At 39.4% G+C, this 22,917-nt stretch overlaps 2 protein-coding genes across 3 annotated transcripts in view; one reads left to right on the plus strand and one right to left on the minus strand.

The window, feature by feature from the left end:
• Nucleotides 1-22,101, minus strand: part of tmem231 (transmembrane protein 231) — a 47,137-nt gene extending 25,036 nt beyond the window's left edge. The window contains exons 1-4 of the mRNA XM_061919988.1: nucleotides 21,825-22,101; nucleotides 21,574-21,740; nucleotides 17,643-17,771; nucleotides 7,916-8,059 (exon numbers count right to left, since the gene is read on the minus strand). Coding sequence (XP_061775972.1) covers nucleotides 7,916-8,059; nucleotides 17,643-17,771; nucleotides 21,574-21,740; nucleotides 21,825-21,963 — 579 coding nt within the window. The 5' untranslated portion in view covers nucleotides 21,964-22,101. The remainder of the gene's footprint in view (nucleotides 1-7,915; nucleotides 8,060-17,642; nucleotides 17,772-21,573; nucleotides 21,741-21,824) is intronic.
• Nucleotides 21,632-22,917, plus strand: part of gabarapl2 (GABA(A) receptor-associated protein like 2) — a 35,344-nt gene continuing 34,058 nt past the window's right edge. For both annotated transcript variants that reach the window (XM_061919986.1, XM_061919985.1), the window contains exon 1: nucleotides 21,632-21,936. The gene's annotated coding sequence lies outside the window, so the exon portion shown is untranslated. The remainder of the gene's footprint in view (nucleotides 21,937-22,917) is intronic.

Genomic DNA, 22,917 nt, shown 5'->3' on the forward strand with positions numbered 1-22,917 from the left:
GAAAAAAAAAAAAAGATATATATATATATATATATACCAGACCAGGTTTTTAATGAAATTAGATTTGTCTAAAAGGTTTTTAAAACCAGGTCCAGTCCAGATAATGTCCAAGTCGGGCTCAGCAACACACACTCTCATCCATGTACAACAAAAAAAAAATTAGGTAAACAACAGATTGCATATAATTTATAAACAAAATTACATTTTCATAAAAAGCATTTGTGTATAGTCCATATTATGTCCAAGTCAGACTCAGCAACACACACCTTCATTTTGTACACTCAAAAATAGGGAACACAACAACAGATAGCATATATGTTGCTGTTGTTGCATCTCTATAAACACAATTACATTTTCACAATAAGCCTTTAAGGATTTCCCGTCTTTTTTCATGTTTTTTGGCATCATTATCGTTGTCAATCATGTATCCTTCTAAAGTTAAAAAATACTGAATAAATGTTTTAAAGAAAGTAATACTAAGTGAATATCTAATTTTGGCCTTAATAATAAATCTTTTACCAAGTACTATAATTAAATTGACTAAGTCATGACTGTCAATGAACTGTCTTAAAATAACAGTAACTACATCAAGCTTCATAAAATCCATGAACACATTTTTTCAACTTCCACCCAAAAAGAAGACACAATATGACAATACCAAAACACATGCAGGGTGGATGCAGAATCGGCAATCATCTGACTCAGTCATATTCCATAGTTTTAACATTTTCCCTATGGGTAAGAAGTTATAAATAATTTTAATTTGAAAAAAATATTTTGCACATCGATAGTAGTTTTGTAGATTATAGATGATGTCACACTTAAAGGCCTACTGAAACCCACTACTACCGACCACGCAGTCTGATAGTTTATATATCAATGATGAAATATTAACATTGCAACACATGCCAATACGGCCTTTTTAGTCTACTAAATTGCAATTTTAAATTTCCCAGGATTTTCTTCTTGAAAACGTCGCGTAATGATGACGTGTACGCGTGACGTCACGGACTGTTAGGAAATATGAGCGCTGCACACACACACAGCTACAAGTCATCTGCTTTAACGGCATAATTACAGTATTTTGGACATCTGTATTGCTGAATCTTTTGCAATTTGTCCATTTAATATTGGAGAAGTCAAAGTAGAAAGATGGAATTGGGAAGCTTTAGCCTTTAGCCACACAAACACACAGTGATTCCTTGTTTAAAATTCCCGGAGGTGAAGCTTTACTATGGATCACAGCGGTCTAGCGAACATGGATCCCGACCGAATGTCAACCAGCAGGTTTCGGTGAGAAAATTGTGGTAAAAAGTCGCTTCTTACCAGAGATCAGCTGAGCTTACGCCGTCCATTAAGCTGCCGTCAACTTCCCAGAGACACTGGCGTCAAGACACTCGTGGACACACACCTCCGAATATCAGGTACTATTAATCTCACTAAAACACTAGCAACACAATAGAAAGATAAGGGATTTCCCAGAATTATCCTGGTAAATGTGTCTAAAAACATCTGAATTTGTCCCAATGCAATCACGTTTTTTTTTTACTTGTTTTTTTTCTTCTAGTCCGTCGCTATCAATATCCTCAAACACAAATCTTTCATCCTCGCTCAAATTAATGGGGAAATTGTCGTTTTCTCGGTCAGAATAGCTCTATTTGTTGGAGGCTCCCATTAAAAACAATGTGAGGATGTGAGGAGCCATCAACGGGTGACATCATTGCCAGTGACTTCCGGTAAAGGCAGGGCTTTTCTGTTAGCGACCAAAAGTTGCGAAATTTATCATGGATGTTCTCTACTAAATCCTTTCAGCAAAAATATGGCCATATCGCGAAATGATCAAGTATGACACACAGAATGGACCTGCTATCCCCATTTAAATAAGAACATCTCATTTCAGTAGGCCTTTAAAAGGAGAAGCAGAAGGTTCCATCAGCACATTCTGAAAATGTTTCATATTACAAATAATCCTCTTGGCAAAACACTTAAAGTTAGTTGAAAATTCTGAGGACTCCCGCCAGTCACAACAGGAGCAGATGATTGCTTGCACCTGATTGGAGTAGTGGCAGCCAATCCAGAGGGCACTTAAAGCCAGCTGATACGTCATCTTTAAACAGTGTCAAGTGTGACGTGGGCTACACTTGAATTGCTATTGTGACATCCAGTGCACACATTTAGAACAGCAGTTTCTTTCTTTAGAAATATGTTTGCGGGCCGTGCGTATCACATTCCTCGTTTAGCCCATACCCTCATATACAAAGTGCACATCAAGAAGACGAGAAAGAGCCAAGGTCTCCAGCAACCGACCAAATCTATGCACATTCTGCATATCCAAGACTGTACAGTGCGAGTAATTTACTTGCATTAGCGACAAAAAAGAAGTTGTGCGAGTGTTTTAAAATGGGGCTTCACGGTGTCAGAGGGGTTAGTGCGTCTGCCTCACAATACGAAGGTCCTGCAGTCCTGGGTTCAAATCCAGGACATGCAAACTCTGTGTGGAGTTTGCATGTCCTCCCCTTGAATGCGTGGGTTTCCTCCGGGTACTCCGGCTTCCTCCCACTTCCAAAGACATGCACCTGGGGATAGGTTGATTGGCAACACTAAATTGGCCCTAGTGTGTGAATGTGAGTGTGAATGTTGTCTGTCTATCAGTGTTGGCCCTGCGATGAGGTGGCGACTTGTCCAGGGTGTACACCGCCTTCGGCCCGATTGTAGCTGAGATAGGCGCCAGCGCCCCCCGCGACCCCAAAAGGGAATAAGCGGTAGAAAATGGATGGAGTATTTTAAAATAAAAAGGTGCACACGTGCGAACACAGATTTTCGTTTGAATTTTGCCCGAAAAGAAATCCAGCCAATGTTAATCAAACTACAGTAAATGTTTTGCGTATCTGTGCGGCATGTTTGAAATAAACTGAAACCATAACCAAATGGACAAGTGATTGACGCAGAAAAGTCACTGATCACTGTGTGTGTCCCCCCTCATGCACTGAGGGGCCTCACCGATTATAGCTCACACACTCAACGTCCTCAAACACAGAAGAAACAACATCTTAGTTTGAGGAACTGGTCAGTAAAAGCGGTGTTAATTTTGTTGACAAAAAATAGTTTTTATTATCGTCACAACCAATTTTCCCTTGACGAAATAAGGACAATGATGAATGAAAACAAAAGCACGTTAACTAAAACGATGACAAGTCAGTGAACAAATTAAATCGAGACAAAAACCCACGAAATCCATCCATCCGTCATTTCCTACCGCTTGTCCCTCTCAGGGTCACGGGGGTGCTGGAGCCTATCTCAGCTGCATTTCAGGCAGAAGGCCGGGTAGACCATGGACAAGTCGTCACCTCATCGCAGGGTCAACGCAGATAGACAACATTCACACTTACATTCACAGACTTGGGCCAAATCCAATCATATTTAATTTTGTCTTTAAGCGGGTGGAACAAAATATCCAATCACGGTTGCATGCGGGAGAAGAGTGGGTGAAAAAGCTCAATGGGTATCCAACCAGAACTAGTGTCTTTGAGACAAAGTGTTTTGATTTTTCACCTGGAGAAGCAAGACTCATGTCTTCAACACTGGGACAAAAGAAGAGAAGACAGAAGGATGCACTTCACCTTTGCCGCGGTAGACAACAAAACAACTTGTACACCCCATTTTTCTGCAAAAATACAACCAATTTGAAGCTCCATCTGCAAACGAACCATCGGGACATCTATAAAACAGTAAGTATGCCAAAGCTAATATTTGGAAATGACTCATTCTGTACTGAATTACTGTTACTGATAAAGACACAGGAGCAGGAGCAAGACTGCATACATGTCTGAAAATATGACCATAGTCATACACACATATTTTCATGCATTGCAAACTGGCGTTGAAAGTGTTCTTTTTTTATTTAAAAAATTATACATCAGTGATATTTTTGTTGGGTCATAATTGTCTAGATCAGCGATCCTCAAACTACCACCTCAAAAAACACTTGGCTCTCCAAGCGCACCATAATGACCAACATTAAAATACAGTAGCGTAAATATTCATTAAAAATTAGGCAGTGGTTTTATTTAACAGTTGTATTTATTATTGTTGGCCCCTGTTACATATACACACAGTTCGAACAGTAACGCTGTGTTTGAATATAGGAAAAAAAAAATCACTGTACTTTAATTAAGTGAGTCTTTGGCGAACCACTAGATGGTTCGCCGTACCACAGTTTGAGAATCTCTGGTCAAAATAAAACGTAGACCTAAATGATAAAAATGTACACGTTACATTTTAATGATTGAACAGAAAATAGTTACAATGTTATTGCACACTGTTAAAATATGATATCTTTAAGTTATGCACTCAAAATTGAGCTCATGTATTCAACTTTGTGTATGTATATAATATTACACTTACACTGTAATATGGCAGTTTTCAATACATTCTTAATGTTAAAATGTGAGTATCAAATACATGTTTGTATTGAATTTACAATATTTACTGTTATATAAAAAAGTTATTTTAATACAAGTGAACGCATTGCGCATAAATTCATATTACACTCCGCTACGTGGTACCCCATCATACAGCTCGCTCTACTCGGGTTAGTGACAGTGCTAGCCCAGTTTAGGGATGCTCTGTGTTTAATTAAGGGTTGTAGAAGGCCTTATGGCGGCATTGTGTTTACATACCGTATTTTTCGTACTATAAATCGCAGTTTTTTTTTCATAGTTTGGCCTGTGGTGCAACTTATACTCAGGAGCGACTTGTGTGAAATTATTAACACATTACCCTAAAATATCAAATAATATTATTTAGCTCATTCACATAAGAGACTAGACGTATAAGATTTCATTGGATTTAGCGATTGGGAGTGACAGATTGTTTGGTAAACGTATACGTAAACGCATGTTTTATATGTTATAGTTATTTGAATGAATCTTACCATAATATGCTACGTTAACATACCAGGCACGTTCTCAGTTGGTTATTTATACGTCATATAACGTACACTTATTCAGCCTGTTGTTCACTATTCTTTATTTATTTTAAATTGCCTTTCAAATGTCTATTCTTGGTGTTGGGTTTTATCAAATAAATTTCCCCCAAAAATGCGACTTATATATGTTTTTTTCCTTCTTTATTATGCATTTTCGGCAGGTGTGACTTATACTACAGAGCGACTTATACTCCAAAAAATACGGTATATGAATGCACGTGTACATTGTTTGAGTGTTAATAATGAATTTGTGATATGTAAGATCTTTCATATTGCTACTAAATTGTTTCAATGCTTGTATTTTTTTCCCCCAATTAGTAGCATAGACATCTTACTGTATAAGTAGATGCAGCATCGAGCGCTACTGCCTACTGGCGCTGACGAGACGCGGGGCCACCATCTTGGAGTGGTGACCCACTCCACTCAGTGCAATTCATTTGGCAGGAGCAATGAACTGTCAGTGCATTTAATTAATCTTACCTCAGTGAATACCACTGATTTTCATGTCTTTTTTTGTCAGACGTGTAGCTATGGTAAAGGACACATGTTTTGGTGTGTTTTATTATTCATAGTGTGCTTAACAGCAATAAAATATTACTATATGCTATAAATCAGCGGTTCTCAACCTTTTTTCAGTGATGTACCCCCTGTGAACATTTTTTTTAATTCAAGTACCCCCTAATCAGAGCAAAGAATTTTTGGTTGAAAAAAAAGAGATAAAGAAGTAAAATGCAGCACTATGTCATCAGTTTTTGATTTATCAAATTGTATAACAGTGCAAAATATTGTTCATTTGTAGTGGTCTTTCTTGGACTATTTGGAAAAAAAGATATAAAAATAACTAAAAACTTGTTGAAAAATAAACAAGTGATTCAATTATAAATAGAGATTTCTACACAAAGAAGTAATCATCAAATTAAAGTGCCCTCTTTGGGGATTGTAATAGAGATCGATCTGCATCCCAGAACTTAATTCTAAACATTTCTTCACCCAAAAAAAGAAATCTTTAACATAAATATTTATGAAACATGTCCACAAAAAATCTATCTGTCAACACTGAATATTACATTGTTGCATTTCTTTTCTCAGTTTATGAACTTACATTCAGATTTTGTTTAAGTATTATTCAATAAATATATTTATTAATGATTTTTGAATTGTTGCTATTTTTAGAATATTTTTAAAAAATCTCACGTACTCCTTGGCATACTTTCAAGTAGCCCCAGGGGTACACGTACCCCCATTTGAGAAACAGTGCTATAAGTGACCAGACGTCCGAGATCAAAACTGGGAATATAATCCCAGAGAAGGGGGAAACAAATCGTCAGCAATTTTTAACTTCATGAAACAATATGATTAGGTTATATATACATGTGTATATATCCTACATAAACAATGTATGAATACATTAGATATCTATATATCTTAAGGGCCTATAGACTGTATCTCTGTTGCTGCAGCAGCAGAGTTTATTCTGTCTAGACACTTTGTAATGATATTTTGTATTACATTCTTTCCTTAAATGATAATGTTTACAGTGATTGTTTTATATTTATTTTTGATGTATGTTGCTTTGGATAAAAGCGTCTGTCAAATACTTAAACATAAACATATATAAACACCTAAAAGTGTTTATATCATCTTAAACCACCAATCTTTTTCACTGGATTCAGAATAAAACCAAATTCCGTTTTACCCAACAATGTTAGTATTTGAATATTGTTGCTTGAAGACTTATTCCTGGTTACAATTATACTGTTAAGAAAGTATTGTCTTATACTTTGTAACTTTTACTATATTATATTATATCAGACTTTATAACTTTTACCCCTGTTGGCTTTTACAATCTTTATCTTCGTCATTTAAACTTTGTTATTCAAGTATGATATTATTAAATTTCAATTAATTTCATTGTTTGCTAGCGGCTACGATTTCAGTACTATTGGGACGGCGTGGCGCAGTGGGAGAGTGGCCGTGCACAACCCGTGGGTCCCTGGTTCAATCCCCACCTAGTACCAACCTCGTCATGTCCGTTGTGTCCTGAGCAAGAGACTTCACCCTTGCTCCTGATGGGTGCTGGTTAGCGCCTTGCATGGCAGCTCCCTCCATCAGTGTGTAAATGTGGAAGTAGTGTCAAAGCGCTTTGAGTACCTTTAAGGTAGAAAAGCGCTATACAAGTACAACCCATTTATTTATTTATTTACTATTGAAGATCTTTGCTCCTTCTCAACTCTGGTGTAACATTCTTTAAACAAACTACAACCAATAGTACTTTAACGTTAAATCTTACTTGTGAAAAGTAATCCCCCGATTCCTATTTTCAACAGTCTGCTCATTTGAGCAGGAAAACGCTGAACACCATCTTTGTTTTCTACCTGTCCACTGTCAGTTTAGGCCGCTCGCCGGCACCTCATCACCACTTCAAGATGGCGGCCTAATTTCTCGCGTCACAACAGCCAATGCTGCATCTACTTATAAGATGTATATGATTAGTAACTCTGATGCTATTATTGAAAAAGCTACGCATACCGCCCATCTGCAACGACTTTTCTGTGCAGGTCATTCCACGCACAGAAGCTAGACCCCATCTTCAGCCGGCCAGACGTGCAGGATATTGACTGAGTGCATCAAGACAATCCCTGTTCACGGTCTCTGTGCTCTCTCTGGCATAAAGGGGCAAGCTGGAGAAGTTAGTCCAGAACTCTTATTTGCGGCCAATGCCCAAAGTTGGGCGGCAGTCAAAACTAAGTATGTTATTAATAAATAAAAAATGTTCAAATGAAAAAGCAACGAACTTAAAATCAAATAATCTTACAATTTATGCATGTGTAAATCTAAACCAATTCCGGATTCGTTGTGGCTGTCAATGTATACTCGTATAGGAACACTATTATATAAAATAAAAGACAAATTACTAGTTTCTCTCACATTGTAAACGTTGAAAAGTCCACAGTGAGGCAGGGGTGTCCTCTGCTGCAGCTTCAGTTCTCCACTAACAAACAGCTTAGCTCCGGGGACAGAAGAAGAGTGCTGCACGAATGCCAGGCTCTGCATCACCACTATCGCCTTCGTCTGGCAAATCAGTCAGAAAGAATAAAGGTTAGTTTCACTTTTTGACTCTACATCACACATCCAGTTGTAGAAAAATATGTGACAATACTAATGTAAACAATCAAGTTTTGTGAATGCGCTCGAATGACATCAACCCCTTTTAGAGCAAAGATTTATTGGCTAAAACACCTCCCAAAAAGTCATGCCCTCAGTAATTACTAAGTTAACAAGATCATTAGGTACTGAATGTGTCAGAAAATATTAATATTGGATGTATTGGTCTGAGCTAAGTATGTTATAAATGGGGCTGGTACTTTGTTTACACACAGAATTACTAAGGCTATTTATTGTTCCACAGCAGACAGGGTAAACTGTCTTTTATTGGGTGAAGTTAAGTGTTAGTCGATAGTTTAATGTGCTCAGTATGGCTGATGCATTCATGCAATGATCTGGACTAGGTATATACATTTATTATCAGTTAGGGCTGGGCGATATTGCCTTTTATTAATATCTTGATATTTTTAAGCCATATCATGATACACAATGTATATCTCGATATTTTGCCTTCCCCTTGAATGAACACTTGATGCATGTAATCACAGCAGTATGATGAATATATGTGTCGACATTAAAACATTCTTGTTCATACTGCATTAATATATGCTCATTTTAAACTTTCATGCAGAGCGGTAAACCACAATTAAGTCAATTTACCAAAACTGTATTAAACAGTTACTAAGCAGTGGCACAAACATTCATGTCATGTCAAAACAAAGTGCAAAATTGTCAAGAGACATTTTAAAACAACCTGTTAGCGCACTTTTGTGCATGATGTCACTAAGATGACATATCAAAACAACACTAAATTAAAGTGCACTTTTTGTACAGAACGCCACAATAGTTTAAAACAAATTAAGTGCACTTTTGTGCATGATGTCACACAAGATATTTCAATAACTGTCAAATTAAAATGAGCTACGTAACAGGAAATGAAATAGTGTATGTCCTTTGCTATGTGGCAGGTTACTACGAACGTTATTAAATTCTGTTGTTGACTATGTTTTTCATACGATCTGGAAATGGTTGCTTCGGCATTTTGTGGGTGTGGCACCGAACGGAGATGTTGACATGCAGTTTCAAGCACTCTTCATTCTATAGCAGGGCACTTTTCAAATGATGCTAAAAAATTAGCGGTAGGTGCTATTTTTTGTAACAATGCTTTTGCCGCATACTTGTTCGACATATTCCCGTTTGAAGCCAAACCACCGCCAGACGATGGATCCTGTGCTGTTTTCCTTAGGAATTCATTCTTCCTTCATTTGTTGGCACCTTCTTTGTCTCGTATTACCACTCGCACCACTCCACTAGCATCACAGCTAATGTTACCATGCTGCTACCTCCATGCGAGGGCGTATGACGCAATAGTATGTGACGTATGTAAGAAGGAGCGCTTGCAGTTTATGGGGCGGTTTAGCTCGGTTGGTAGAGCGGCCGTGCCAGCAACTTGAGGGTTGCAGGTTCGATTCCCGCTTCCGCCATCCTAGTCACTGCCGTTGTGTCCTTGGGCAAGACACTTTACCCACCTGCTCCCAGTGCCACCCACACTGGTTTGAATGTAACTTAGATATTGGGTTTCACTATGTAAAGCGCTTTGAGTCACTAGAGAAAAAGCGCTATATAAATATAATTCACTTCACTTCACTATGAAAAAGACATTGCTTGGATGGCAACATTTGTTGCTCCAAAACCTTAATGTACCTTTCAGCATTAATGGTGCCTTCAAATCTGTGTAAGTTACCCATGCCTTGAGAACTAGTACACCCCCATACCATCACAGATGCTGGCTTTTGAACTTTGCGTCTAAAACAGTCTGGATGGTTCTCTTCCTCTTTGGTCCAGAGGACACGACATCCACAGTTTCTAAAAACAATTAGAAATGTGGACTCGTCAGACCACAGAACACTTTTCCACTTTGCATCAGTCCATCTTAGATGGGCTCCGGACCTGAGCTTGGATGATACTACGGACCGTAGATGGTGAAATCCCTAAAATTTTGGAATAGCTTATTGAGAAATGTTGTTCTTAAACTGTTCAACAATTTACTCACGCATTTGTTCACAAAGTGGTGACCCTCGCCTCATCCTTGTTTGTGAATGACTGAGCATTTCATGGTCTGCTTTTATACCCAATCATGGCACCTACCTGTTCGCATTTACCTGTTCACCTGTGGGATGTTTCAAATCGGTTTTAGATGAGCATTCCTCATCTTTCTCAGTCTTTTTTGCCACTTGTGCCAGTTATTTTGAAACCTGTTACAGGTATCAAATTCCAAATGAGCTAACACTTACAAAGAATTACAAAGTTTACCAGTTTGAACATTAAATATCTTGTGTTTCCAATCCATTCAATTAAATATAGGTTGAAAAGGATTTGCAAATCATTGTATTCTGTTTTTATTTACGATTTACACAACGTGCCAACTACACTGGTTTTGTGTTTTGTATATGCTGTTGGAATACAGTGATGATTCCATAATTTTTTTACATTTGTGACTGGTCTAACATTTTTAACACACCTATGAACGTAAATACCAGCTGGGGGTTGCACATGTCGAGAATCAACAGTTAAAATTCCTTAAGTGACACAACACAAAATATTGTCTTGGTTGGAGCTAGGCCTGGGCAATATTTCAATGATATCGATATATTTGAGTTTTTTGCAACGGACGATTTAAAAAAATTATACATTGTTTTATTTCGTACTCTGGCATACTTTTTGCCCTCAGGAACTTCTGTAGCACTCGCCCTCCTCCTTATTCAAAACATGGCTGAAGCTAAAGCTAACGAGAGTGAGATGTTTGTTCCAAAGAATAGAAAAGTATTGTCAGTAGTTTGGTTTTGCAAGAACAGGCGTGGAGAAAATGACTGGACTGTGCAAAGTTTGTTTAAAAAAGGCATCAGCACAAACTTATTCTAGCATCTGAAATTGAAGTCTCCAGTTGAGTGCGGGAAATGTAACTATGAGTCGAACAAGACCGCAACAACAAACAAACTCCCAAGTTAAAAGGCATTTTACTGTGGTGGAACCATGTGCACAAAGTATGTGCGGTATGGCCTAGTGGATAGAGCGGCCGTGCCAGAAACCTAAGGGTTGCAGGTTCGCTTCCCACCTATGGACATCAAAGTCGCTGCCGTTGTGTCCTTGGGCAGGACACTTCACCCTTTGCCCCCGGTGCCGCTCACACCGGTGAATGAATGATGAATGAATTATTGGTGGTGGTCGGAGGGGCCGTAGGCACAAACTGGCAGCCACGCTTCCGTCAGTCTACCCCAGGGCAGCTGTGGCTACTGATGTAGCTTACCACCACCAGGTGTGAATGAATGATGGGTTCCCACTTCTCTGTGAGCGCTTTGAGTATATAACAATAGAAAAGCGCGATATAAATCTAATCCATTATTGTTATTATTATTGTATGATGAGAAAGAAGCAGAGTGCACACATTACAATTACGACAGAGGAAGCTTTTGATTTAGTTCCTTTGAAAATTTTCCAATAAAAAGTACAAATTAATATATGGTATAAAAAGAACATTATTCAATTTAGAATTAGCTAAGAGTACGATGCAGTGTGTGCAGTGTCATTTCAAACTCTTAGTTTTTGATCAAATAAAATACTTTTTTTTTAAATTATCTGTCATTTGTATTCAATGGTTTCTTTAAAAAGTAGAGAAAAAAATCTGAAAAAATTGTGACTCAAATTTTTTGAAAAAAAAAATTAAAAAATGGAGATTTGATTTTTAGGCCCTATCACTTAGGCCTATTTGGAGTGTATGTTGTTTTCCAAGGCTTCCACATACCAAACCTGCTAGTTCCACTATACTGTATGTTACAGATGTCCAAACCTTTCGGACCATGGCTGCAAAATTAAAAATTAAAGGATGCCGTTGATACAACCTAAAACCTAGCAATATGACTAAAAATGGCCCAATGCTTACATTTTTCAATGTACAGTAGTGGTCAAAAGTTTACATACACTAGTAAAGAACATCATGTCATGTCTTGAGTTTCCATTAATTTCTACAACTCTTATTTTTTTGTGATCGTGTGATCGGAGCATATACTTTGTTGGTCACAAAAAAAATAATGAAGTTTGGTTCTTTTATGAATGTATTATGGGTCTACTGAAAGTGTGACCAAATCTGCTGGGTCAAAAGTATACATACAGCTATGTTAATATTTGGTCTGATATCACATGGACAAAGATAAGACCTTCAGGAGGATAGTTTGTGGTCAGATTAAACAAAAATTGAGCTGTTTGGCCACAATACTCAGTAATATGTTTGGAGGAGAGAAGGTGAAGCCTTTAATCCCAGGAACACCATGTGTACCGTCAAGCATGGTGGTGGTATTATGCTCTGGGCCTGTTTTGCTGCTAATGGAACTGGTGCCTTACAGAGAATAAAAAGTGAAAAAGAAGAATTACCTCCAAATTCTTCAGGACAACTTAAAATCATCAGCCCGGAGATTGGGTCTTGGGCGCAGTTGGGTTTTCCAACAGAACAAAGACCCCAAAGACATTTTAAAAATGGTAAAGGAATGACAAAATTAGGCTAGAATGAAGGTTTTAGAATGGCCTTCCCAAAGTCCTGACTTAAACATGTGGACAATGCTGAAGAAACAAGTCCATGTCAGAAAACCAACAAATTTAGCTGAATTGCACCAATCTTGTCAAGAGGAGTGGTCAAAAGCCCACAGTGTCAACCTCATCGTCAAGTTCGCTGACGATACCACAGTGGTCGGGCTCATCTCCAGGGGTGACGAGGCTGCCTACAGGGAGGAGGTCCTGAAGCTGACGGCCTGGTCTTCGGAGAACAATCTCGCTCTCAACACCAGCAAGACCAGAGAGATCATCGTCGACTTCAGGAGGAGTAGCACCGACCCTGCCCCCCTCTAGATCAACGGCGAGCGTGCGGAGAAGGTCCACACCTTCAGGTACCTTAGAGTCCACATCTCTAACGACTTTTCCTGGACAGTCAACACCACATCAATCATCAAGAAGGCTCAGCAGCGGCTACACTTCCTGAGAGTCTTCGGTAAGTACAACCTGAAGCCTGACCTGCTGCTGACCTTCTACCGCTCGTCCATCGAGAGCCTGCTGACCTACTGTATTACAGTATGGTACGGCAGCTGCACTGCAGCAGACAGGGAGAGGCTGCAAAGAGTGGTCAAGACGACCCAGAAGATCATCGGCCACCCTCTCCCTTCTCTGATGGACATCTACACCTCCCGCTGCCTCAACAGAGCCAGTGCCATCATCAAGGACAGCACCCACCCTGGCTTTGACCTGTTCCATCTGCTACCCTCTGGGAAGCGCTACAGGTGCATTAAAACCAAGACAAACAGGCTAAAGAACAGCTTCTTCCCCAGGGCTATAATCACCCTGAAGGGACTGCCCCATTGACCCTCATAACTGCCTTCTCTTCGGTGCAATAACCCATTCCACCAACCAACCTGTTTTTTCATGTATATATTAATTTCACCCACTGTATAAAGTGTACATTTGTACAGAGTGTATAGAGTGTACATTTGTGAAGTGAATTATATATAGCCTTTTTTCCTCAAGTGATTCAAAGCGCTTTACATAGTGAAACCCAATATCCAAGTTACAATTAAACCAGTGTGGGTGGCACTGGGAGCAGGTGGGTAAAGTGTCTTGCCCAAGGACACAACGGTATTGACTAGGATGGCGGAAGCGGGGATCGAACCTGCAACCCTCAAGTTGCTGACACGGCCGCAGTACCAACCGAGCTATACCGTACAGAATGTATAGGGTACAGAGAGTATACTGTTTTTTTTCCACACCTTTCTTTGCACGTCAATATTTTTTATATTTTTATATATTTACACATTGTTTTCTTGCATGCACACATCGCACTATGGAATGGCCTCAATCTCGTTACCCTGCGTAATGACAATAAAGCTGTGTCTGATTCTGATTAAAAAAAAAACTCAACCAGAAGCTTGACTACCTAAAGTGCCTTATTGCAGTGAAACTTGCCAAGGGACATGTAAGCATGTTTTTTTGTGACCAACAAGTATGTGCTCCAATCACTCTAGCACAAAAATATAAGAGTTGTAGAAATTATTGGAAACTCAGTCAGGACAGCCATGACATAATGTTTTTTATGAGTGTATGTACTAGGGCTGAGCGATATATCGCGGGTTTGTCTCTGTGCGATATAGAAAATGACTATATCGTGATATTCGAGTATACGTTCTCACGCAGTTGCTTTTAGCTGCGGGCATTACACTAAAAGCTCTTCCCACTCTTTCTTGTGTCTCCTTCTCACAGACAGTAAGCGCACCTTCTTACATACGTCACATACAACGTCATACACCCTAGCGGAGCAGAGGTAGCAGCATGGGTAACGTTAGCTGCGATGCTAGCGAAGCCGTGCGAGTGGTAATACGAGAGAAAGAAGGCGGTAACAAATGAAGGAAGAATTAGTTCCCAAGAAAAACAGCAGGGGGTTCATCGTCTGGCGGTGGTTCGGCTTCAAGCGGGAAGATGTCGAATAGACAACCGGAATTTGTGAAGTGTGGGGCACAAGCGTTGCTACCCAAAGTAGCATTACTGCTAATATGTAGAATCATTTGAAAAGTCACCTGCTAATAACTGTTTAATAAATACAGTTTTGCTCAATTGACTTAGTTATGATTTCCTTCTCTTAATGCAATATGAACAAGAATGTTTTAATGTAGTCACCTAGAATCATCATACTGCTTTGATTATATGTATCAAGTGTTAATTCAAGGCTAAGGCAAAATATCGGGGTGTATATCGTGTATCGCGATATGGCCTGAAAATATCCATCCATCCATCCATTTTCTACCGCTTATTCCCTTTTGGGGTCGCGGGGGGTGCTGGCGCCTATCTCAGCTACAATCGGGCATATCAAGATACATAAAAAAGGCCATATCGCCCAGCCATAGTATGTACTCTTTTGATCGGGACTGTATGTCTGGGAACCGCGGCAGACAGTCACTTTAATAAAGAATTTATCTGACTGATTGATACTTTCATTAGTAGATTGCACAGTTTAGTACATATTCTGTACAATTGACCACTAAATGGTGACACCCGAATAAGTTTTTCAACTTGTTTAAGTCGGGGTCCACGTTAATCAATTCCATCCATCCATCTTCTACTGCTTATTCCCTTTTGGGGTCGCGGGGGGCGCTGGCGCCTATCTCGGCTACAATCGGGCGGAAGGCGGTGTACACCCTGGACAAGTCACCAACTCATCAATTCATGGTACAAATATATACTATTAGCATAATACAGTCATCACACAGGTTAATCATCATAGTATATACATTGAATTATTTAAATTGTTTACAATCCGGGGGGTGGGATGAGGAGCTTTGGTTGATATCAGTACTTCAGTCATCAACAATTGCATCAACAGAAAAATGGACATTGAAACAGTGTAGGTCTGACTTAGTAGGATATGTACAGCGAGCAGAGAACATAGTGAGTTCAGATAGCATAAGAGCAAGTAAATACATTAGAAGTACATGTGATTATTTACATTAGGTTATTTATAATTCGGCGAGATGGGATGTGAATGGAGGAGGGTATTAGTAAGGGGTTGAAGTTGCCTGGAGGTGTTGTTTTAGAGCGTTTTTTAAGAAATATAGAGATGCACTTACTTTTACACCTGTTGGGAGTGCATTCTACATTGATGTGGCATAAAAAGAGAATGAGTTAAAGGCCGTAGTCTGATAGTTTATATATCAATGATGAAATAGTAACATTGCAACACATGCCAATACGGCCTTTTTAGTTTATTAAATTGCAATTTTAAATTTACCGGGAGTTTCTTGTTGAAAACGTCGCGGAATGATGACGTATACGAGTGACGTCATGGACTGTGAGGAAATATTCGCGATGCGCACACACACAGCTAAAAGTCGTCTGCTTTAACTGCATAATTATACAGTACTTTGGACATCTGCGTTGCTGAATCTTTTGCAATTTGTTCACTTATCAATGGAGACTATAAAAAAACATCCTATTGGTGGAAAGCGGTGGATTCCAGCTGTCTTTAGCACCGAGACCCAGCCAGCATTTCTTTGTTGTGAAAGCAGAGCGGTCAAGCGAACATGTTTTCTCTCCGTCAACCAGCATGTTTTTGGATGGGGAAATTGTGATATATATCTTACCGGAGACATCCGTGTATTATTCGTCGTTCTACAGCAGCTGTGAGCTTGGCTCCTCGGCTTCTCTCTGAGACATAGTGTGTTCAACGCAGCCATCCGACCTCGATGTATGTTTTTACAATCTTTAAAATCTCACTAAAACACTATTAAAACAATAAGCAGATAAGGGACCTTCCAGAATTATCCTAGTACATGTGACTGATTACATCTGAAACGCTCACACTGCCGTCGCCCGGAGCTGTCGCTTTTTTTTTTTTACAGTTCGTCGCTATCAATATTCTCAAAAACGAATTTTTCATCCTCGCTCCGATTAATGGGGAAATTGTCGCTTTCTCGGTCAGAATCGCTCGCGCTGCTGGCGTCTATGATTGTAATCAATGGGTGGATGTGAGGAGTCCGACAATCTGTGATGTCACGTGCACTACTTCCAGGGAAGGCAGGGCTTTTTTAAGAGCGACCAAAAATTGTGAACTTTATCGTCGATTTTCTCTACTAAATTCTTTCAGCAAAAATATGGCAATATCGCTAAATTATCAAGTATAACACATAGAACGGACCTGCTATCCGCGTTTAAATAAGAAAATCTCATTTCAGTAGGCCTTTAAGACCTTTGTTAGATCGGAATCTGGGTTTAACGTGGTTTGTGGAGCTCCCCCTGGTGTTGTGGTTATGGCGGTCATTTACGTTAAGGAAGTAGTTTGACATGTACTTAGGTATCAGGGAGGTCTAGCGGATTTTATAGACTCACGTTCAGAATATACCAAGGCCCTATGAAAAAAACAAAAAACAGACTGAAAATGGCCACTGAAATGCACTTTTGACTTTGTTGTAAGCATTTCACCAATCTCGCGCACTTTGCAAATTAAAAGTCATTTACATTGTGCGCAAGCAATTTGCATATCGCAGGACGAGATTTAAGATGAGATTTTGTTTGAAAATGGCGCAACCGTGCAAATGGATGGTTTGAGGACGGCTGAAGAAGAATTTGCGGAATCCTGCACAGAAAGCTACATCGAACAGAAGAAGAATAGCATAACAGTCTCCCAACACTGCGTAGATGGCATCAAGGGTTAGGGTTAGGGTTAGTAGGCAGAACTTCCAACACAATCAATATATTAATGGAAGAAATTTCCAAAATTGCCAAAAAGATTGTGCATTTCACAAATTGTGCATTATACAAATTTGCAAAAGGCGGTTGCGCATTTTGCAAATTGCGCCCATTGATTTGCAAAATGTGCACCACACATTATTCAAATATAGAGCTGGAACCAATTTGCAAAAAGATTGCGCATTATACAAATTTGCAAAATGCTCCCATTGGTATTGTGTTTACAACAACTTCACTGTTGCATGCATTGTAGGCGATTCAGCAGGATACATACAAAGAGTTGGTAGCTGAAGGTCAGGAGCAGTTGGATACTGTACACATGTTCTTCATCCCTCAGAGGTAGCTGCAGTTGAAAATCGAGAAGGTCCATCTTTCCGTCCTGGTTTTGGTCCTCTTCCCTTACCTATAGTGTACACACGCACACGCCAACACAAACCTTTGGCTCATTAGAGCTCATCTGAAAATAAAATAAAGTTAAAGGCCTACTGAAACCCACTACTACCCACCACGCAGTCATATAGTTTATATATCAATGATGAAATATTAACATTGCAACACATGCCAATACGGCCTTTTTAGTTTACTAAATTGCAATTTTAAATTTCCCGGGACTTTTTTCTTGAAAATGTCGCGTAATGATGACGTGTACGCGTGACGTCACGGGCTGTTATGAATATGAGCGCTGCGTACACACACAGCTAAAAGTCGTCTGCTTTAACGGCATAATTACACAGTATTTTGGACATCTGTGTTGTTGATTTTTTTGCAATTTGGGGAGCTTTAGCCTTTAGCCACACAAACACACGATGATTCCTTGTTTAAAATTCACGGAGGTGAAACTTTAGTATGGATCACAGCGGACATGGATCCCAACTACATGTCAACCAGCAGGTTTCGGTGAGAAAATTGTGGTTAAAAAGTTGCCACTTAACGGATATCAGCTGTGCTTGCGCCTCCCGTACAGCTGGCGTCGACTTCGCCGAGACACTGCGCATCAACACCTGGCCGTGGACGTACACTTCCGACTATCAGGTCCAGTTAAACTCATTAAAACACTAGCAACACAATACAAAGATAAGAGATTTCCCACAATGATCCTAGTAAATGTCTCTAAAAACATCCGTCTCAATGCAACGCGATTGCAATCGCATTTTGTTTTTTTTTTTAACTTGTTTTTGTTTTTTTCTAGTCCGTCGCTATCAATATCCTCAAACACAAATCTTTCATCCTCGCTCAAATTAATGGGGAAATTGTCGTTTTCTCGGTCTGAATAGCTGTTTTTGTTGGAGACTCCCATTAAAATCAATGTGAATATATGAGGAGCCCTCAACATGTGACGTCATCGTCTGCGACTTCCGGTAGAGGCAGGGCTTTTCTCCAGTTGCGAACTTTATCGTGGATGTTCTATACTAAATCCTTTCAGCAATAATATGGCAATATCGCGAAATGATCAAGTATGACACATAGAATGGACCTGCTATCCCCGTTTAAATAATAAAATCTCATTTCAGTAGGCCTTTAAAGTTAAAGTACCAATGATTGTCACACACACACTAGTTGTGGCAAAATTATTATCTGCATTTGACCCATCACCCTTGATTAACCCCCTGGAAGTTGGGGGGAGCAGTGAGCGGCAGCGGTGACGCGCCCGGGAATCATTAATGGTGATTTAAAGGCTTACTGAAACCCACTACTACCCACCACGCAGTCTGATAGTTTATATATCAATAATAAAATATTAACATTGCAACACATGCCAATCAACTTTTTTAGTTGACTAAATTACAATTTTAAATTTCCCGGGAGTTTCGTCTTGAAAAGGTCGTGTAATGATGACGTGTAGGCGTGACGTCACAAGGTTTTAGGAAGTGTGAGCGCTACGCACACACACAGGTAAAATTTGTCTGCTTTAACGGCATAATTACACAGTATTTTGGAGATATGTGTTGCTGAATCTTTTGCAATTTGTTCAATTATTGGAGAAGTCACAGTAGAAAGATGGATTTGGGAAGCTTCAGCCTTTAGCCACACAAACACACAGTGATTCCTTGTTTAAAATTCCCGTAGGTGAAAATTTATTATGGATCAGAGCGCGGTCAAGCGAACATGAATCCAGACCAAATGTCGACCAGCAGGTTTCGGTGAGAAAATTGTGGTTAAAAAGTTAGTTTTTACTGGAGAAAAGCTGAGTTTGTTTCGTCCATAGCTGCTGTCGACTCACCTGAGACACTGCGCGTCAACACCCGGCCGTGGACACACCCCTCTGACTATCAGGTAATATTAAACTCACTAAAACACTAGCAACCCAATAGAAAGATAAGGGATTTCCCAGAATTATCCTAGTAAATGGGTTGGAAAATATCGGAATACGTCCCAATGCTATCGCGTTTTTTTTTTCTTTTCCTAGTCCGTCGCTATCAATATCCTTTAACACGAATCTTTCATCCTCGCTCAAATTAATGGGGAAATTGTCGTTTTCTCGGTCTGAATAGCTGTTTTTGTTGGAGGCTCCCATTAAAATCAATGTGAATATATGAGGAGCCCTCAACTTGTGACGTCATCGTCTGCAACTTCCGGTAGAGGCAGGGCTTTTCTCCAGTTGCGAACTTTATCGTGGATGTTCTCTACTAAATCCTTTCAGCAATAATATGGCAATATCGCGAAATGATCAAGTATGACACATAAAATGGACCTCCTATCCCCGTTTAAATAAGAAAATCTAATTTCAGTAGGCCTTTAAAGTTAAAGTACCAATGATTGTCACACACACACTAGGTGTGGCGAAATTAATCTCTGCATTTGACCTATCACCCTTGATTTACCCCCTGGAAGGTGAGCGGAGCAGTGAGCAGCAGCGGTGCCGCGCAGGGGAATCATTTATGGTGATTTAAAGGCTTACTGAAACCCACTACTACCCACCATGCAGTCTGATAGTTTATACATCAATGATGAAATATTAACATTGCAACACATGCCAATACAGCTTTTTTAGTTGACTAAATTACAATTTTAAATTTCCCGGGAGTTTCGTCTTGAAAACGTTGTGTAATGATGACGTGTAAGCGTGACGTCACAAGGTTTTAGGAAATGTGAGTACTACGCACACACACAGGTAAAAGTCGTCTGCTTTACTGGCATAATTACACAGTATTTTGGACATCTGTGTTGCTGAATCTTTTGCAATTTGTTCAATTAATATTGGAGAAGTCACAGTAGAAAGATGGAGTTGGGAAGCTTTAGCCTTTAGCCACACAAACACACGGTGATTCCTTGTTCAAAATTCCCGTAGGTAAAAATTTACTTTGGATCAGAGCACGGTCAAGCGAACATGAATCCAGACCAAATGTCAACCAGCAGGTTTCGGTGAGAAAATTGTGGTTAAAAAGTCAGTTCTTACCGGAGAAAAGCTGAGCTTGTGTCGTCCATAGCTGCCGTCGACTCCCCTGAGACACTGCGCGGCCGTGGACACACCCCTCCAACTATCAGGTAATATTAAACTCACTAAAACACTAGCAACACAATAGAAAGATAAGGGATTTCCCAGAATTATCCTAGTAAATGTGTTTAAAAAATATCGGAATACGTCCCAACGCTATCGTGTTTTTTTTTTCTTTTCCTAGTTTGTCGCTATCAATATCCTCAAACACGAATCTTTCATCCTCACTCAAATTAATGGGGGAATTGTCGTTTTCTCGGTCTGAATAGCTGTTTTTGTTGGAGGCTCCCATTAAAATCAACGTGAATATTGGAGGAGCCCTCAACATGTGACGTCATCGTCTGCGACTTCCGGTAGAGGCAGGGCTTTTTTCCAGTTGCGAACTTTATCGTGGATGTTCTCTACTAAATAAATATGGCAATATCGCGAAATGATCAAGTATGACACATAGAATGAACCTGCTATCCCCGTTTAAATAAGAACATCTCATTTCAGTAGGCCTTTAAAGTTAAAGTACCAATGATTGTCACACACACACTAGGTGTGGCGAAATTAATATCTGCATTTGACCCATCACCCTTGATTAACCTCCTGGAAGTTGAGGGGAGCAGTGAGCGGAAGCGGTGCCGCGCCCGGGAATCATTTATGGTGATTTATCCCCCAATTCCAAACCTTGATGCTGAGTGCCAAGCAGGGAGGTAATGGGTCCCATTTTTATAGTCTTTGGTATGACTCAGCTGGGATTTGAAATTAATAAAGTTGTTCGTACAGAAACAAGAGGGATCCGCAGGTTGTTTCCCAGCATGTTGTTCAGATGAGGGGCGGTGCTCCAGGCCACATAGTCCCCGCTCGTACTGGTCGCAGCCACCAGTAGAGTCTCATACTGGAACCGTACGACTGGCTGCTCCTCATAGGTGCTCCTTTTAATCCAGAAACCTGTAGTACAATTGAGACCGCACGTTAAACTGCGTAAATGTCACGTAGGAGGTTGTTTTGTTGTTTTAACAGCCGCGTGTGTACCTTGGCTCCGGTAAGCCACCAGCAACGGCGGGACGTAAGTGAGACACAGGACCGCGACTAGGAACACAGTGGCGCTGGTGCAAATACTTGTTTTGTACCGAATTAAGACAGGGTGAGAGTAAACTTCGTAAAAAGGCATGTCTGCTGATATCTGACGTACGTCTACGTCGAAAGAAATGTGTTTGTTGTGTGTAACTAAACAAGCTAGCGAGTTTTTTAAAACGACTTCTTCTTCTTTAACTTTGTGAGTGCATTACCGCCACCTACCGGACTGGCGTGTGGTGCAGTAGCAGCGAGAACACGCCCCAAACCAGGAGTCACCAACCTTTTTGAAACCAAGAGCTACTTCTTGGGTACTGATTAATGCGAAGGGCTACCAGTTTGATACACACTTAAATAAATAGCCTGAAATAGCCAATTTGCTCAATTTACCTTTAATAAATAAATCTATATGTATAAAATAAATGGGTATTTCTGTCTGTCATTTTGTCGTACATTTTTTTCCCTTTTACGGAAGATTTTTTGTAGAGAATAAATGATGAAAAAACACTTAATTGAAAGATTTAAAAGAGGAGAAAACAAGAAAAAAATGAAAATTATATTTTGAAACATAGTTTATCTTCAATTTCGAGTCTTTAAAATTCACAATTCAACAGAAAAAAATGAAAAGAAAAGCTAGCTAATTCGAATCTTTTTGAAAAAATTTAAAAAAGAATTTATGGAACATCATTAGTAATTTTTCCTGATTAAGATTAATTTTAGAATTTTGATGAGATGTTTTAAATAAGTTAAAATCTAATCTGCACTTTGTTAGAATATATATAAAAAATTGGACCAAGCTATATGTCTAACAAAGACAAATCATTATTTCTTCTAGATTTTCCAGAACAAAATTTTTAAAAGAAATTCAAAAGACTTTGAAATAAGATTTAAATGGGATTCCACAGATTTTCTAGATTTGCCAGAATAATTTTTTCTGAATTTTAATCATAATAAGTTTGAAAAAATATTTCACAAATATTCTTCGTCGAAAAAACAGAAGCTAAAATGAAGAATTAAATTAAAATGTATTTATTATTCTTTACAATAAAAT

Source organism: Nerophis ophidion, linkage group LG14, assembly GCF_033978795.1.
Source record: "Nerophis ophidion isolate RoL-2023_Sa linkage group LG14, RoL_Noph_v1.0, whole genome shotgun sequence".
Classification (NCBI taxonomy): Eukaryota; Metazoa; Chordata; class Actinopteri; order Syngnathiformes; family Syngnathidae; genus Nerophis; species Nerophis ophidion.